This window comes from Phoenix dactylifera, chromosome 11 (genome assembly GCF_009389715.1).
Source record: "Phoenix dactylifera cultivar Barhee BC4 chromosome 11, palm_55x_up_171113_PBpolish2nd_filt_p, whole genome shotgun sequence".
Taxonomy (NCBI): Eukaryota; Viridiplantae; Streptophyta; class Magnoliopsida; order Arecales; family Arecaceae; genus Phoenix; species Phoenix dactylifera.
In genome coordinates, this window is record NC_052402.1 from 19905144 (window position 1) to 19923284 (window position 18141).

Sequence of the window (18141 nt, forward strand, 5' to 3'; positions counted from 1 at the left end):
TGGTTTGTTAGCTTAACAATGGTAACTACAGAGATTTGACACTGTCAAAAAGACAGATCTTAGGACCATTATGTGTTTCATATCATTCTACAGATCCCTGATATCAAGGCATTCCTCAACTACAGAGCGGTTCGCATACAAGACCAACAGACGAACCATTTGGGATTAACTTCTGGCTAATATATGATCACTACAAGCAATGTGTCCCCCGAAAATTTTTGTATCATAACCAGTTCTTTGAAAAAAGATCTCCACGATTATCTGATATTAACCTCTTCAATGGCGATCGCCTGACTTCTTTTCTTTTCTTTTTTTTTTTTGCCTTGTAAGAAGTGCAAGAATCTCCATATATTGGTTTCTGGCAAGGTATGATGTCACAGGCAGCCACAGTCCTATCAGCAAAAGAAGAGGATTTAAGTTCTCCCAGGCACAAAAGAAAAAAAAAAATAGATGACTCCCGAAAATTTAATTATTTCCTAGCCACAAAGTTAGGATACCTTTATCAGCTGATGCTTGCAATTATAGTGCCAAGGCTTGTGATTTTTGATCAATTCCATTAAATATGAATGTCCCAGTCAATGGCACAAATTGTTTAGTGACAAGCTGAAACAAGCCATAAATACATGAGTATTACCTTTGCAGAAGAGCTTAATAAAAGAACTCAAGAGACGGACCTTGATTACTTCTTGGGAAGCTACTCCCCCTATGAAGGCAGCAACTGCATGGAGCTCTGCACCTCCAAATCTGCACATTTCATTGATTAGATCCTCGGATAATGCTGGACCATGGAATCCCAAGTCGCTTAATAATCCAACTGCAATAGTCTTCAATCTTGAAATGTCCTCGTCCACTTCACTGTGCAAAACCATCTTGACATAGCTAAGCATTCATGACTGAAGTTTGGCAACCACACACACACACAAACACACACACAAAAATCACAGCTTCCAAACGTACCCATCAAAAATGCCAGGAAATCTGTTGTAATTAGCAGCAAACCGGTCCACAGCTCGAAGTAGGATATAAAAGCCAACGGCAAAACTGCAAATATGTAAATAAATAATTCCTCAGAAGATGCTGCTTCTTGACCACTACAGTTAATTAACACATCAGTATTCATAAGTTTCAAAGTATTTGGCTTATAAGCACCTGTAAATCAAATAATCAACATGTAATTTGAAGTTAGACTACAATTGTTAATATCTACTATATATATATTGAAGTTACAGAACATAAAAAATCATGCTCTCGCAAAATATTGTCTGATCAAGCAATCAGCAGTGCACAAGGCAATGCTTGCATAATCAAGTGGCCAACCAAAAAAAAAAGCATGTCATGGCCTTCATGCTATGATCACCTAAACAAAACTATGACCAAGCAAACAAAACAAAAGCTTCACCTTTTCTTTTTTTCCTTTTTTTTTTTGCCTTTTTCTGGGGCAAGGCTAGTGTGTGCTACAAAATGGGGCAAGCCTTTTCCTAGCAATAAGCCACATGGGCCAAACTGGGCAAAGAGCCCATCTTTTGTTTCAAATACATTGTCCCATGAAAACTTTACACCATATGCAGCCACCAGGATATTCGAACCCACAACCTCTTGCAAACAAGAAGGGTCCAATCAAGATCGAAGGAACCGGTACTGGATACCATACCGGTTTTCCGGTGAGATAATTCGGTACGGGCTGTGCCAGGCCTGTACCGAGAGAGGGACCGTGGGAGAGAGGAAAAGAGAGAGAGAGAGCGGGGGAGGAAGAGCCAGAGGAGGGTGGAGGACGCCGGTGAAGGGCTGGCAGAGGCCGCGGGGGCCGGTGGAAGCCGTTGCCGGTTCCCTTGTTTCGAATGAAACAAGGGTCCTACCGCGGCTACAAAATTTTAATACTGGACTGGTGGAGGCCGTTGCCGGTTCCCTTGGCAAAGTATTGACTGCAAGTTTAAGCGGAAGAGAGGAGAGAAGAAATTTAGTACTGAAGCCAAAGTAACTTCATTACCGTAACAAAACAAAGCTTGTTGGAACTACATTTCAATAGAAATGATTCACACTTGACAAGCACCAATAAATCAAATATAATTCCAAAAAGCAGTTCTCTGGCCTGCACTTTTATAATCTTAAAAATTCCAGCAACCACAAGGAACTTAAACAACCCTTAAGTTTGAAGAGGCAGTGGGGGTGGTAGAGTGTCTGGTCCAGTCAATAGTTTCCCCTGAGTATGCTTCAAAATATTGGTAAATGAATCGATAATTTACAAGAAAAAATATCAGGGCCGACTACTTTAGGATCATATGGCGAAGGATTGATATAAAAAAATTAAATACAGACACACATCTTGTAACATGTCTGAATGAGCATGTTAAGGGACTCACTTGTAGTCCTCATCTGTCAAGTACTTCTGTAATTCTGGTAGAATAGGAATGCTGAACTCATCCTCAATGTTGCGGTATCTGCATACCTGTGAAAGAGGGATCAACAGATGATTTGATAATATTAAAGAAACAGAACATTAGTGACATGATTATTCTCCAACACAGAAGTTTCAAAATTTGTGATCAAACATGACAATGTCTATAAGATCAATTTTACAGTTCACATGCAAATTTTACAATAAAGTGAAAATGAATGCAGTTGGCACAAATTGCTGAAGGAATATGGCAACATTTGGAGGCAGACAAATACATGGAATCTACCTACCATTAGGTAGGTTGAACAGCATGTAGTAGCTAAGGTAATTAGGAAGATCTCAGTTGAAAAATAATAGTTGACTCCACAAAATTAAGTTTTAAAGGATAAGAGAATACTCACAGTGATCTTTCTAGCATTTCTACAGAAGTTTTTAATATATGCTTTTGTAATGGCATCAGGATCTCTACCAATTCGCTTCAGGATATTTCTCACACGTTGCTCCATCACAAGAAAATCAGACTCGGCCTTAGCTTGGTAGATCTTTTGCAGGCTGACATAATACCTGTACAACAGAAGAACCAATGATATAACAAAATGTAGTAACTCAAAAATAAAACTGAGCTATGTACATTAGGATCCAGTCACTAACTCAGTTAAAGATGTCATATCAGGTATGGATCCCTCAAGTGGTGGCTCTCCACCACCTTCATTCTCAATAAATTCCTGTGAAGAACAATAAGATAAAAGTTTAGGCTGTATAATGTAGTATGTTTAAGTGGCACCTACCTAAAGATGAGAAATCACTTAAATATTCAAACAGGATATGTAGGATACTCTTAGACTTCATAAATATGAAACAACAGAAACCTTTGTTTAGTTTGCACTCGCAGACTCCTTACAAACCAAACGACTACAATGACCGGATCGAATTTAAAAACAAAAAACAGCACATTTTTTGTGATGCGCACACAATATTCAGAGATTATCAAAAGCAACATAAACATTATGGAAATCATTCTGGAGATAGTATGCATAATATGGGCAACGATCTTATATAACAAATTAATGGGGATCAGGAGCAAAGCTGAACCATTAAGAAATACCAGAAGGAATAAAAATCCAGCATTATTTGGCGGTAATAAGCTTTTTCACCCATTAATATGTTATCTGAACTACCTTCTCAATGAAACAGTAATTGCTTGATCTAACTTCAGATGAGAGAAATAGCCGAATTGGTGACGATGCAATCAGAAATTTTAGACTAAGCTGCTGCAAGATGGCTTTTCAGAAACTAAGGTTCTATTCAATTATGACTTACCTTGTTTTTCCTTGCAGATAAAATCTTTAGTTAACTACATTACAGCATTTTTGTTAAGCATTGAAGCTTCATTCAAGGATCAATGACTTTTCCTTGCAATGGTACAGAGTGCTTTACAAATCCTCTTTCATCTAATAAGCTATGACCACCAGGTACCACAAATTGGCATCAGAAATCATATGGCCTCTTACCTTTCCAGATAAGCTCACTATTCATCTTGGATTAACTAGATATCCATATCCTTAACCTATGTAATTTGATGAAGCTTAATTTTACTGTAACAACTGTCTTATATCCAAATGTTAGCGAAGAATAAAAATTATAGTCATGATAATAGTGAAAATGCATATTTTTAAGGATGAAAAAAACACACAAATCCTACAAAGTATGCACAAAAAATTACTTACATCATCTTTTGTAAGGAGAGAACACTACCAGCCTAGAGTTATTCGGGGCAAGGAATGCCTTACCAAACCAAACCGCCTGGTATGGGACAAACCCAACCGAATCAGCATAACATTGTTTGAGATTGTTTACTTACAGAGCAGTTTGAGATTGTTTGGGCCCCTTATCACACCAATAATAGAGGGGAGTACAAGAAGACCATCCTGTGGCCTTCTCCTACCTTTTCTTCCTCAAAAACAGTAGTTTTAGGTTAAAAAACTCAGGGAAGTGAGATTTCTTGCCGATTTTGAGACTAAACTTCACCAAAATCAGGTATAGTCCCCTCTATTTTCTACTCATTCCTCTCTTGTCTCTTCTTTCTTATGCCTAAAGTAGGCCACAATTGATAAAATCAGGGAAAATCATGTCAAAATTTTGTATTTTGACATGATTTCATGGTATCTAAGAATGATCTATGGATAGAAGAAGAAATGATGATTTTTGTTCATCTTGTAATTTTTTAGATTAAAAATATTTTTGGATTAAAAATAATGTTCAAAAATTTAAAAAAGGCATCATGTTTGAAGATATTGATGTTACTTGCTATCTTATTTTGATAGCAAGCTATTCAAATTTGAGCATGGTTATGGCTACTCGAACCTAAGCCCAAATTCAGATAAATTTCAAAAATAAGTGATTACAGCATACCCATGTGCTAACAAAATGTAGTACTTCAGATAAGATTCTACATTAATTCGAAATACAATTAATATTTTATATATTTTATAACTAAATATTACTTTATTATTTAAAAATTAATTAAAAAAATATTCGATATAAAAATTAGTATTCCGTTTAGATAACGCAAACTATTTTTTGAAGTAATTTGACCATTTTTCCTTTATGATGTAGAGTATGAAATTTTTAAACACTTAAATTATTATTAACTCAACTAAAAATCATCAAAAATATGGTAATGTTTATTTGTAATTGGGGCATATTTTCTAGAACATGCGTAGATTTTATATAATATTATAAATTACATTAAGTAAATTATAAAAGTCACCAATTTATATAAAAATATAAAATTTTGTTTATTCTATAAAGTGTAGATTCACTTTATGTAATTTATGGTGATGAATGAGGTGGTCTATGGTGTGTGTTCATAAAAAATTTGCAGATGAATTTACGAAGTAAGAAGAAAGGCAATGATTTTGACATAGGTTGGAAGCACGGTGTGATGATTTCAAACCAACGCTACTAGAGGTGCAAGTGGTGTGGCACAGAGTGGAGGGGAGCAGGTGATGAGATTGAGGCAGCATCTAGCTTGTGGTTATTTCAATATGATTACATATAAGAAATACTCACAAAAGGTCCGACAGTTGATGAAGAAACACTTTTACGACTTTAAAGAGAGCAAGAAAAGTGCAGAAAAGCATGCAAATATTAATTTGGGGCAACCAAGCTACCATCACTTTAGGGATCTAGAGGCCTATGAGGTGTCAGATCTCGAAGACAATGACGAGGCTCAAATTATGGGATGCAAAGATGGGTATAGTATTGGGTTGGAGTTGTATCCAAGGTTTTGAGTAATGAATAAGATCTCGACATCTACAAGCGGCATGGTCACTTGATGAGGAACTAGATATCGTATATATTTTATAATTTAAATCAAGTTGGTCTATGTGCTTTCAAGATCAACATTAAGCATTGTCTATATTAATTATTACAATTGCATCCATTAAGCAATCATACAATCTCTTGAGATCAATACGGCATAAAAAGAATAACATTAAAATACCCTTAAACATCCATTAAGCTCAAAATAGTCCTTAAGAACAAAAAAAAATAAAAAAACAAAATAGACAAAAAGTACTGTACCAATACTGAACCAGTAGGCATTACCATACTGAGTGTGGTGCATTATCATTCGGTACCATGCCGTACCAGTCAGGTATGAGTACGGCACCAGATACCAAAACTATGGACCTTGATTTTAGGTATTTTTCCCAAATAGAAATAGGAATAACTTGCAAAATCATCATTCCTATTTCACTTTTTAGTTTTCCTGAACCAAATATAGCTGAATGGTTGAATGATCATCAGATCAGATTCAAATAAATATTGTGTGATTTAATATCGTTGATTTAGACACTTATATTAAATATACAATTGGGATCCATCACCTTGTCACAAGTACTGATTGTTTTCTTCCTTCTTCCTCTTCTAATATCCTTTACCAGCATTATCAAGAACAAATAAGTGGTATTTAAATTGAAATGGGACTTTAAACCTAGTATTTGTAGAGCTCTAACATCGCAATGCAACAAGGGCCACAAAATAAATATCTAGGAATGTCACTGGCATTTTCGATATGTTACCACAAGAACCAATGGAAATTTCCATTTAAGTGAAAATATGATTTGAAAATATGCCATTAAATTTTCTATAGCATAAAGGAAATGAGAGGTAGAACTTTGAAAACTAATAATAGAAATGACTTCACCTTTAAAGCTGCTACCAAAACCCAGAAATCTGGCGATGTTGAGTCAACTTGAACAGCAGCATCATTGATAATTTGACAAAGATGAGAACCTAATTTGTAAGAAACACAACGAGCATTACCTCCCAAACATACAATCAATTTACCGACAATCCAAATACTAATTTTCCATACATATACATGCAAACTTAAAAGTTAATTACATTGTGCTCATCAACCCTAAACCCTAAACCCTAAACCCTAAACCCTAAACCCTAAACCAAGTCAAACCACCACTATTGGTGTCAATAAGTGTTAAAATGAAGACTAAGCCAAACAAATTAAATAGAACCACTAGATTAACCCAAATTGGGATAAGCAACACATCGAGCACACAATCCCTAACCTCCCCTATAATGTGCCCCTACCAACACTAATGGGCGAGCAATGCAGCACTATTTTCACCAACTACCATCAATATCTCAATAGGATCAAAAGCTTGTAATGCAATCAATTCAAATGTCAAATGCCTAAAAGGCGAGAATCTTTCTTTGGATTTGTCAATATGATATCAGATCAAACCTATAATGAACTTAATCTCGATTTATGCCGAAACAGGCTTGGAGAATTACAAGATATTAATGATCTTTGTAACATGTTTCAGAGTTTACTGCACTGGCCCATCTCATAAACCTGACAATATGATGACCTGCTCCTCAATTTGCAGCATTTGGGTCACATGGTGCCTTGGTGTTTGATAATTAAATATTATGCAGAAGGCTTCATTGACAGAGTGCTCCACATCCGCTTCATCCCCTTCTCTATTTTCTTCATATTTTTCCTCTTTTCTTTTCTCTCAACTACTTTCTCTTTTCACTATTTCTAGTTGTTTAATGGTGTTCTTCTATAGCATCTACATAAACCCTCCCCTTTAGGGATCATATTTTATCATGTTTCAGTCTGATCTTAAACCATATTGTGAGCCTAAAATGTTCCATATGTTATTACAGTGGGGATCTATATGGGACAGTAATCTAGAGCGTGACATTTTCTTTTATTTATACTGATACATCATTAAAAAAATGCTTGGAATTCCAGAATTGCATTAGGAGAGGTTGTTCCATATGTCATCCACACCATTCTTTTAGTAATTCAGGAACATCATGATTTTATTAATAGGTCAGGCACATACACCAACATGAATTATACTGATAACTGCCTTGTTCATACACAAATATATGGCATGATTAAAATAGTGGAATGAAATTGATGAGCAAATCACATAGGAAAGCTTGTCTTATATATTAGAAAAACCATTTTAGTGATAATAAAAGAGCAGGCACACCAACAGAGGCAGCTAAGAACTCACACCAACAGCCCCAAACAAACAACTGCACAGGCATGCATGCATCCATACAAGCACATTTGTAGGCATAAAACTAGAAACTTGATTAGCCTTTATATCACTCATACAAATGGCTAGCATTATGTTTCACTAAATTATATTTCTGGGGGATGAAGGACCGATAATAAAGTAGAACATCTGTACATGAATCTAGTAGGAAAATTAGTTGTTTATTTTGGTCCGCATCCTACATGAAAGTGGAAATCCTAAATGGAAGATTTACAGCACAAAGAAGATCAGTTTTTTGAAAAAATGGATTGTCTCAAGAAGGTGAATATTCCCATTTTGTTACAACAGATTATAATTTATTATGATGATAAAATTAACTCCATAGTTACACAGAGGTTACACATTTCATTTCTATGATATAAATATTGATTGTCAGATAAAAACATCAACTTACTAATTCCTCGAGGAGTGGAGACTTTAAATGAGGCTTCAATAGCTTCCTTATAATTTTCTTCATCTAAATTAAGCATGTGAGCTTTTATTAGATCCTACAGAGAGGGGGGAAAAGATTGATCAATATGCATAGTGATCTAGTTACTGAACAAAATGAAGAGTGAAGAACAAATTATTTAGAATATCTGCATGCCAATACCTTAAATTCCTTTTTCTCTTGCCTAGTTGATGGCAAGCATCCATCATGTGCATCAGCCCATTTTTCAGCAAGCCTAATAAGAATAACTATATATGGTGTATGTTTGTGTACAACTGAATCTGTCACACTTAAATCAATGGTCTTTGCAAATCTGTAGGAAATTTGTCAATGTCAGCAACAGTTATGACAAAAGGCTACCAGTTGTGGAAGACAAATAATACTTACTGTTTGAGCTCAGGCCATGGCTTGTGAAGGCGGAGATCATCTAGGAAATGGTCAGGCTTTGACTCGATCACATTGTGCTCCTATCCATAGATAGAGGAGGGAGTAATGGATTTTATCTGCTTGATTAAGGGCAGAGCTTGTCTGGAAAACTTTCAGTATAAATATTAGAGCAGTAACAGAAGTCAGGCTTATACCCATCAGATTACCTTCAAACTGATTCGGACAAGCCCTGTGAGACCATATGAGCGTGCAACAACCAATATGACATTCGCGTGCCTACAGATCTTATCCAGCTTTAATAATGAATTTTCCAACAACTGCGATGCCAAAGGTTTAGAGTTGAATTAACAAACATTAGTAAAGAGGTTTAAATATTAAGGCCCTCAGCATTAAGACTCAAGAAAAATTGTTTAACAAAATAATATTTAATCTCATTTTAAAACTATAAAAGTTGGATGTGTGAAGCAAATACAATCATAGCTTCGCTTATGATGCAGGACGCTCACATGATACCAATTGTTTTTACCTTTAGAAAACAAAATTTTGATGAGATCGGTAAGAAAACAGGCATCTAGTAACCCTATCTCCAAGATTTTAAATCTGGCATGATGGGGCTGTCCCGATTTTCCCACGAAAATGTTGTGCCCCGCATCCCGCCCCGTCTTGGTGGCTGTCTCGGTCGAATGTCCTGAAACTTGTTCAAGACACTTTTTTTATATTTTTCTGATTTTTTTCTTAAGATACAAATTAAGTTTACTATTTTATTTATTTTTAATTGAACTTCAAGGGCTGACATATTTCTTAACATATTATCTTGCTCATATATCTACTTAAAGCTGACACTATAATTTCTTGTACCCTTCAAGTTATTGGAGATTCTTTCTTGATTATGAAGCAATGATCAATTATCTCTTAAAATTGATACTACATGAGTCCTTGACAATGCAAAAATGATGCAAATTGAAGAAAAATGACAATTTTTACTCCATTGAGCTTCATCGCATAACCATCCCCTTTTACTTTTCAATACTTTAGCATTGTAACTTATAGTTTGATGCTTAAACGGTATATAAGTCGCAGTGAAGTAAGCAAGGCTGTCATACTATGTAAAAAAAAAAGGATAAGTAAAATTTATTTGGTGTACGTTCTTGAGTTGTTGCTCAGGTAGTTAGCATGGTGACCTGTACTAGAGAAGAGGGGATAAGCAAGAAACATATCTAAATTTTCATATATGCGGAAAGTAAAGGTTGAACTTAGAATTTTTTTATTTTAGTGTTATTTTTAAAATACATAATATTTATATATGTATATAATATAATATATGTTCTCTTTTTTGTATTTTCTTTTATTTTACATAAGAACATTTATTAAAATGCAAAATGTCAAGTTCGAATTCGTGCACGGCAAAACCTAACTTCCTCTGGCCACTCACCCAAATCATTTGTTGTGTTCTAAAATAATAACTAAATTATACTTAAAAGAATATAGAGCAAGGTAAGGGGGGAAAGAACTCGATCATCCCTTCCCGAACCTTGCATTCTCCGCCCTCTTTTCTTCATCACTTTCCTCCTTTATCGGGATCGTCCCTTCCTCTTTCTCTCCCTTCCCCTCCCCTCCTCTCTCCCTGTTGATCCTTTTTTCCCACCCTGCAGAACCCGAGTCATGACTTAGGGGAGCCCGATAGGATGGGCGATGAAGGCTCCGAACCACAAGTCCCCAGCTTCAGATCCACGGGGAGGGGTAGTGGAGGAAATATCCCAGGTCCTGTAATCTCTAAGAAATAGGATAGGATAGTTGGGACGGCCCTCATCCTGCCGGGACTTCAACCTTTGCCTATCTCCATAATGCTGCTATTACTGATGGTTGTAAACCAATTGGTAGCCCATTATGTGGATGCCAAGACAATAATCATTGCTATTCTTGTACTAAACAAATAAGTTCAACATTAGCATCGATTAGTATTGGAAACTTGTGAATCAGATGTATAGCTTCCATCCATTGCTCTTCAAGTGATGTAGATCAGCCCTCCAAAGACTTATCTACAGCAACTGTTAAGATCTGAAAGTTAGAATCCAGATCTGACTTCCAGACACCACTGAAATTTCTGGTAACATTCAGGAAAGTATTCAATTAATACAAAAGCAAGTATTCAAGCTTCAAGTTGACTTTAATGAACCAAATTTGAAGAATAAAGGGTATGTTAAAAGAAAGAAAAAAGTTTTCATCAGTTTCAATTGAATTTTGCATTCCAGGTTTAATTGTACTTCTAATAGTCCTATGACTCCCCAAAACATCCCAAAGACAACGAAGCATCATGCTTACCAAATAGACACTAATAAAAGAAGAGAAAAAATAGTTTAGGAAGCCTCCCCCATTGTTCTATTTCTTTAATTTCTTTTTTTTTCTTTTCCCCCTTTTCCTGTTGTTTCTACTTTCCCATATTCTCCTGTTCTTTAGGCCACTCTCCTGCAGCCAACAGGGGTCGGACATCTAAGATATCCATCATATATAGGGGATGGGCCAGACTCCCATCCTGCTTCTTCTTGATTGGTAAAGGGTCCATATACTTGGATTAGTGGCTCAGTCAATTGGATAAGGACCAAAAAACAAACCCATCCTGATTCTTCTTGATTGGTCTAGTGTTCATATACCTCAATTGGATAAGGATCAAAAATAAGTCTGGAAAGGACCGCTGCAAGAACTAATCCTGGCTGTTAAGTGAATAAAGACTGAAACACTAACCTAAAACACCTTAAAAAGGTCAAATTAGTGTAGACAGAACCCTGATCTTTTGATTGACTGACTAAAAACCTCCTAAGGCAAATTAACTTAAAATTTGACTTTACGATGTGCAAGTCAACCTCCACTATCCCATATGCAAAATCATCATCCCAGACTACATTCATTAGCCCTGTTACTACATCATTATGCCTATTAGTACCTATCCTAGCAAAATAGTTCAATTTAATCATTCAAGTTGTGTTCCTAATAGGAACTTTAATATTAAGATAGTAACAATAAAGTTCTTTTAACTGATGTCTGTACGGGCCTACAAAGCACATACATACATATATAACTAGTATGGTGTTGTTCAGTTTATCTATGACATCCGAAATTTGCTTTAACTAATATATGTCCATCAACAAATAAACATAAGCCAACAATCCATGAATGTTGTTCGCCTCATCCTTAGTTCCAGCCCTCTTGTGAAATGATACAAGTGCATGTTCTGCCCTCACTTGATTCATTTAACCACCTGTCCATGGAAGAATGGCATTTTTTTCACATCAACATTCTTGTTATCACTTTCCTACTGCTAAGAATGCTTAGTTAGGCATCAAACACTTAGAACACCATCTGAAGGTCAGTAAGTATCAGCCCTGACATATAATTTACCATACACATTTTTATCTATCATCTATTCAATAATGATAACAATCTCTATATCCTGCATTAGTTGTTAACTTTTTATTAGAAATAATTTATTCCTCTTCTGCCCCCTTTAATTAGATTATGGTCAATATCTCTTCATCCCCTTTTGTCTCTTCATGACCATTCTAAATTAAATCAATGTTTCCACTTCATGCAAAATTAATTCCCCTTTTTAGCCAATGAAATAACAGAAATTCTATATCTTAGGCATCAAGGAAATAAAAATATATCTCTTTTCCATCGTTTTCATAATATCAACTTTGGCATTGTGAGGAACATCAAAGAACTATGTTCATCCCTTCATGAGACCAGAAACATGTGCATGAGGATGTCTGCCGAAAGCATGCCAAACTTTTATATTTTATAGCTACAAAATGTAAACTACATTTAAGGATTACAGCAAGTGCTCATTTATGCACCAAATTTTGGAAAAAAAAAGAATCTAAGAAAAAAATAGAGTAGCATACCTGTGTTGCTATCACTAATGTAAACTGAGCAAAAAAAGATGGATTTGTTTCTATTAACGTATCAGGAGACTCCTCAACAAACTTGGCTTTAACAGCATCATTTAGCTCTTGCAGAAAAGAACATACACATTTTGCCTTCGCTTGCCCCAGGCTTTCCTCATCCACTGACAATCTAAAAAGTGTTAGTACATGAAAGAAAGCATGTTGAAATTATAAAATGCAAGAGATGAGCATACACATAAAATTGTTCCCAAGATCGTATGCTTCCACTTTAGACCCATCAACCACAGTGATACTCCCAATACCACCTAGAACAAGATTTTTCAGAGCTTCAGATCCAGTAGGACCACAATTAAGCAAGCATATGCTCGCTTTCTCCAATGCCGCTTGTCCTTGTTCTCCCCAAATCCTGCAATTTGAATAAAATTTTGATGATAAGAAACAATACATGAAAGGTTTTTACTAAGTAGTGGAAAAATAAGGCAAATAAAGAATAGAGCACTAAAAATTTCAAGAAAAGAATATATATATATATATATATATATATATCAAGTGGCAGTTTAGATTATCATATTTGTTAAGTATATGATAGCACAAACTTAAAGCTCAAAGAAAAAACCAGGTTGAGAATTTTGACTATGTGTCATCATCCATAGAGAATGGTTTAAGATATTGAGAGAGGGAGAGGAAGAGAGCAGAATGGTCACTTTTCCTGAAATGGCATTATATGAACTCTACTAACCACCATGCCACCTAGAAACCGAGTCAAATGAAATCAAGTTAGCAACAACAAAGATGTGGAGTTATCTTATACTTTTTATCCTTAAAAAAACATCCTTCTCTTTACTATGAATCGATAAGCTCAGTTCTAAAATTGTGCTTGTGCCCTCCTGTCTGCATATACTCGTGCAGGCACTAGCACGCACATGCATTTTTTAACTAGACATGGATCTGTTGAAGTGGCAACACAGACACCAAACGAACAACATAGAAACAACTTGAGCACTGGCAGTCAATATTAATCTCTTTGATCAGCTCATGAGCACCAGATTTTTGATGATTTGATTGCTTTAGTGAAGACGAATCAAAGTGCAGAATTTAACAAATGCTAGAGAGAAAATGCCACATATAGGCAACCTCAACGGTAATGTTTAACCACGTCTGATCACGTTCTTATAGGAAAAACATAATCAAAGAACGAAAGCCAAGAAACAAGTGAATAGAAGGTAAATCAGAATTGTATTTTTTTTGGTTTAACGGGAAGGATTCGAGAAGAGCGCTTGAGAACTAACGCTGTGAAGGTTAAATCATGTGTAATGTAATTCAGCACAAGAAAATTTATGCAGGACATCCAAATCTATCTACCTATCTCCGGCCCGTGACCGACCGAACTGTCATCGTTCATCAATCTTGAAGTTTGCGAGAACAGGAGGACCGATTAAGTCCAAGATGTCGGTAAAGCAATAGGGTTAGAAGAAACCTCCACACATCAAGATCTTAAATCTTGATGCTGTTATCACTCAATAAGTGTTTCTTTATCCTTTTCTTAGACAGCAACCAACTCTCCAATCGCAAGAAGGATACAAATATTATTGGGAAAAAAAGGAAAAAAAAACTCTCTACGCTTTGAGGGCTGAAACTATCGACTTAGAAGTGAGTGGGAATCTCCGGTGACGAACTTAGGGCAAGAAGAGAATGCCAAGAAACAGCGAGAGAGAGAGAGAGTTCCATGACATAGTTGTGAGACTGGAGTAGAGAAAGGGAAATGGGCGGTACCTGAGCTGGCGATCGTATTTGGTTTTCGATTCGGCGGCCATCGTCGGAGTTGGAAAGGGAAGGGAGAGATTGGAGAGAGAGCTCTCAGCTTTTGGGTTTTTTGGTGGTTAAAAAAAGAACAAAGTGAGGAAAGGGTAGCTTCTGGTGGGGCTTTAAGGATAGAACAGGGACTCGGTCGGAGAAACTTGGTTTGGTCCGATCATTAAGGCTTCGGGCCCAGGCGTAGGATCGTACACGAGAGAACGTAAATGGCTTGACTTCGCGTGCAGGTGACGCGATGGAGTAATTAAGATTCAACCGTTAGGTGCAAATGGTCGAATCGGACTAAATCATCAGCGGCCATGACTCAAACGATATCTCATTCAAGTTCTAATATCGAAGGCAGATCCAATTCAATAAAAAATTGAATTGGGCCGGACGGGATTTATTGTTAAAATTTCTGATCCAATAGATTATTCGAGTGTATCGGATCCATGCATAATCCAGTCCTAATCCAAAAATATTGGATCTTGGTTGGATCCTATTCCAGTTAGAATATTGAAAGCCATTACAAAAATTATAAAGTAGAAAAATAAATTATATACAATAGAATAAACAAATTATCACAACGAAAACTATGTTTTTGCTTTTAGAGCCATGGCTCATATGTGCTATATGCTCTGGTTGTCCAGAGTTGATTATACAATGTTGGTATGAAAAGCTGGCAGTTCAAACTTAGGGGACCAACGACGTTTCAAGCTTAATCAAAACAAACCCAACTAGTTGCTTTCCTCTCAAATTCCAAGCCGCGGACCATCACAGATGCAGTCTCGAAGGGATCTAACTCCATTCTGAAGCTTCTCACAAACTACATATACAAATTCCTTAATGACAGAGTTAGATCACCTCTCTTAGTTTCTCTTTAAAAAGCCAATAACATCCAAGAAAGCTAAGATCTTCCTCGAGGATAGATTCATTCCTACAGTATCAAATTAATATATGCAACTATTCCAAAACTAGCTACCTTCGAACCTTTCTATTGAACCTTTTTCTTTTGTTGGTGACCTTTTAAAAAGCTTAAACGGTTAATCTGCAATGTATTAATGGATTCAGTTCTTGATAAAATTTGGCCGGGACTAAAGCAAAATGATACGGTTGTGCACATCCATTCATTGCCTATACCTCAAGATTTTTTGGTGCAAGTGGCGGCAGAGTGATATCACATTGAGATTATTAACAAGCAGCAATAAGTTATTAACAACCAAAATTCAAATGGATCGGGTCGGGTCTGAATTTAGTAAACCCAGACCCAACCCAAAAAATGGAATGGGTCCAATTTTAGAATCCGGCCTAGCCTCACGGGTCCTCTAAAATGGGTCGGGTTGGATCTAAGCATAACGGATAGGGCTGGGTCTTAGCGGGTCGGGTCGGGTCAGGTCGGGTCACGAGTCAACCTGACCCTTTTGCAGCTTTATCTGTAGTAGTTTTTATTTTTTTTAAAAAAAAACTTGAGTTAAGAAAATTATATGAACATCCTTTCACATTTGGATCGTTAAAGTTTAGATCCTACAAATTTTAAAATATTAATTAACCACCAAAATTTTAAACTTGTTGTAACGTTGTTCTCTATTACAAAATATTGCTGATAAATTCGGACCGAGGTGGGAGTGTAGCTCGGACAACCCTGAAGTTGGCTGGAGGCAAGTTGAGCAAGCCAATTGATGCATCGAGTGCTGGGTTTCTCCGAAGATGGCCTACTAGAAGTCCGCTTGCTGGAAAGTTTCCGGCGGGGGATCTATTGATGCCTAAATCAAAATAACGAGGCAACAATGTGGAAGAGAGAAAATTTTAGCAGTGTGTGATTTCTATTAGTAATATTGTGTGTATATCTGAGGTCTCTCGGATTGCTCTTTTATATAGGGGAGCCTACTTTGTCATTATTTGGTGTGACATAGCATGCAATGATGGTTAGATAATGAACAGTAGCAAGGCGAAGGCATGGATGCCAGTCTGTGTGGGTGGCAGGCAATGCTAGTGGGGTGCAGACCGCGGTGCTGCTATAACTGCAGGCTACCAAAGTTGTTGATTGTTGAGACTGCCAGTTCTTGTTGACATGTGTTGATTACTCTCAGGCACTTGATTAGTGGCAACGAAAATGACTTCCAATATAACTTGTCATCGAGGAGGATGTAGTAGGAGGCTTGTCGCTTTATTCGGTGGGCTCCAGCCCGATCTACAGGCACTTTTTCGTCCTTCAAGAAGTCGATTAGGGGATCCATCTAGCTCGGATCGACATCGGTATTTAGCACTACCTCGGGCTCATTGATGCTTGGTGTCTTCAAGATTTCGAGGTAGGTGGCCTTGGTTAGCTCGGCAGTCTTCGAGGTGGCCAACCTTGACAGCAGGTTAGTCCTTGCATTCTTTATTCGGGGGATATGTTGTATGTCAAAGCTATGAAATGTCAAGGTGATGTCTTTTACCTTCTGTAGGTACTTGATTATTGATGGCCCTTGAGTCCTAAATTCTCCTCGAACTTGGCCGACCACCAGTTGTGAGTCGCTAAAAACCTTCAGCTGCTGAACTCTGAGCTCCTTGGAGAGCTTGAGTCTGGTGATGACTGCTTCATACTTAGCCTCATTATTTGAAGCCTGAAACTCAAATTGCAAAGTGTACTCCGTGATTACTCCATCTGGACTAATAAGTATAAGTCCCACCCCACTGTCTACTAGGTTTGATGACCCATTTACGTGCAGGATCCATGGTCATTCTGTGATCTTCATCTTCTTGGGGAGCTCGACAGAATCTTCATTGGGGATGGTGCACTCTACTAGAAAGCCTGTTAGCATTTGTGCCTTGATCGACGATTGAGGTCGGTACTCCAGGTCGAATTTGCCAAGCTCCACTACCCACTTTGCCATCCGACATGCATTTTTGGGCTTTTAGAAGACTTGCCTCACTGGTTGGTCGATCAAAACCATGACAAAATGGGCTTGGAAATATGGCCGGAGCTTCCGAGCCATAAGGGTGCAGATCATTTTTCTCCAACTTTGATTACCTAGTCTCGACATTGCATAGAATTCGACTCGTGTAGTAGTCAGACTTCTGGCACTTTTCTTCCTCCCACACTAGGACGGAACTCACATTAGATGGAGAAACAGCTAAGTACAAGTAGAGTGTCTCTCCAACCTATGTTTTGTGAGAAGAGGCGATGAGCTGAGCTCCTTCAATTGGTCGAAGGCTTCCTGGCACTCCTCGGTCCACTGAAAGTCCTTTGGATACTTTAGGGCCTTAAAGAACGAAAGACAACATTCCGCCGACCTAGAGACAAACCTCGCCAGTGCAGCAACCCAACCAGTCAGGCGTTGAATTTTTTTGATTGTCTTCAAGGGCTGTATGTCTTGCACTGCTCATATCTTCTCTGGGTTCGCTTCAATTCCGCGTTGTGTCACCATGAATCCCAAGAATTTCTCCAAGGTGCCTCCAAAGGTGCACTTCGTCGGGTTAAGTTTCATCCGATACTTTCTGAGGGTAGCAAGGTCTCTTCTAGGTTGGTGATGTGTTGCTCCGTTGTTCGGCTTTTTACGAGCATATTGTCCACATACACCTCCATGTTGTGGCAGATCTGCTCCTTGAACATCTTATTGATGAGGCGCTAGTAGGTTGCCCCGCATTCTT

General features: G+C 37.3%; 1 protein-coding gene across 1 annotated transcript; it reads right to left on the minus strand.

Annotated features, from left to right (window-relative positions):
* Window positions 1-34: 34 nt before the first annotated feature.
* On the minus strand, window positions 35-14626 carry LOC103720496 (NEDD8-activating enzyme E1 regulatory subunit AXR1). The gene is made up of 15 exons (XM_008810216.4): window positions 14488-14626; window positions 12948-13120; window positions 12712-12875; window positions 9019-9129; window positions 8813-8892; window positions 8588-8738; window positions 8390-8483; window positions 6606-6694; window positions 3047-3120; window positions 2797-2959; window positions 2361-2446; window positions 958-1041; window positions 675-855; window positions 498-603; window positions 35-392 (listed from the first exon to the last, which is right to left on the minus strand). The coding sequence occupies exons 1-14, from the start codon at window positions 14526-14528 to the stop codon at window positions 520-522; spliced, it is 1575 nt and encodes a 524-aa protein (XP_008808438.2). The 5' UTR covers window positions 14529-14626; the 3' UTR covers window positions 35-392; window positions 498-519.
* Between the last annotated feature and the right edge of the window lie 3515 nt (window positions 14627-18141).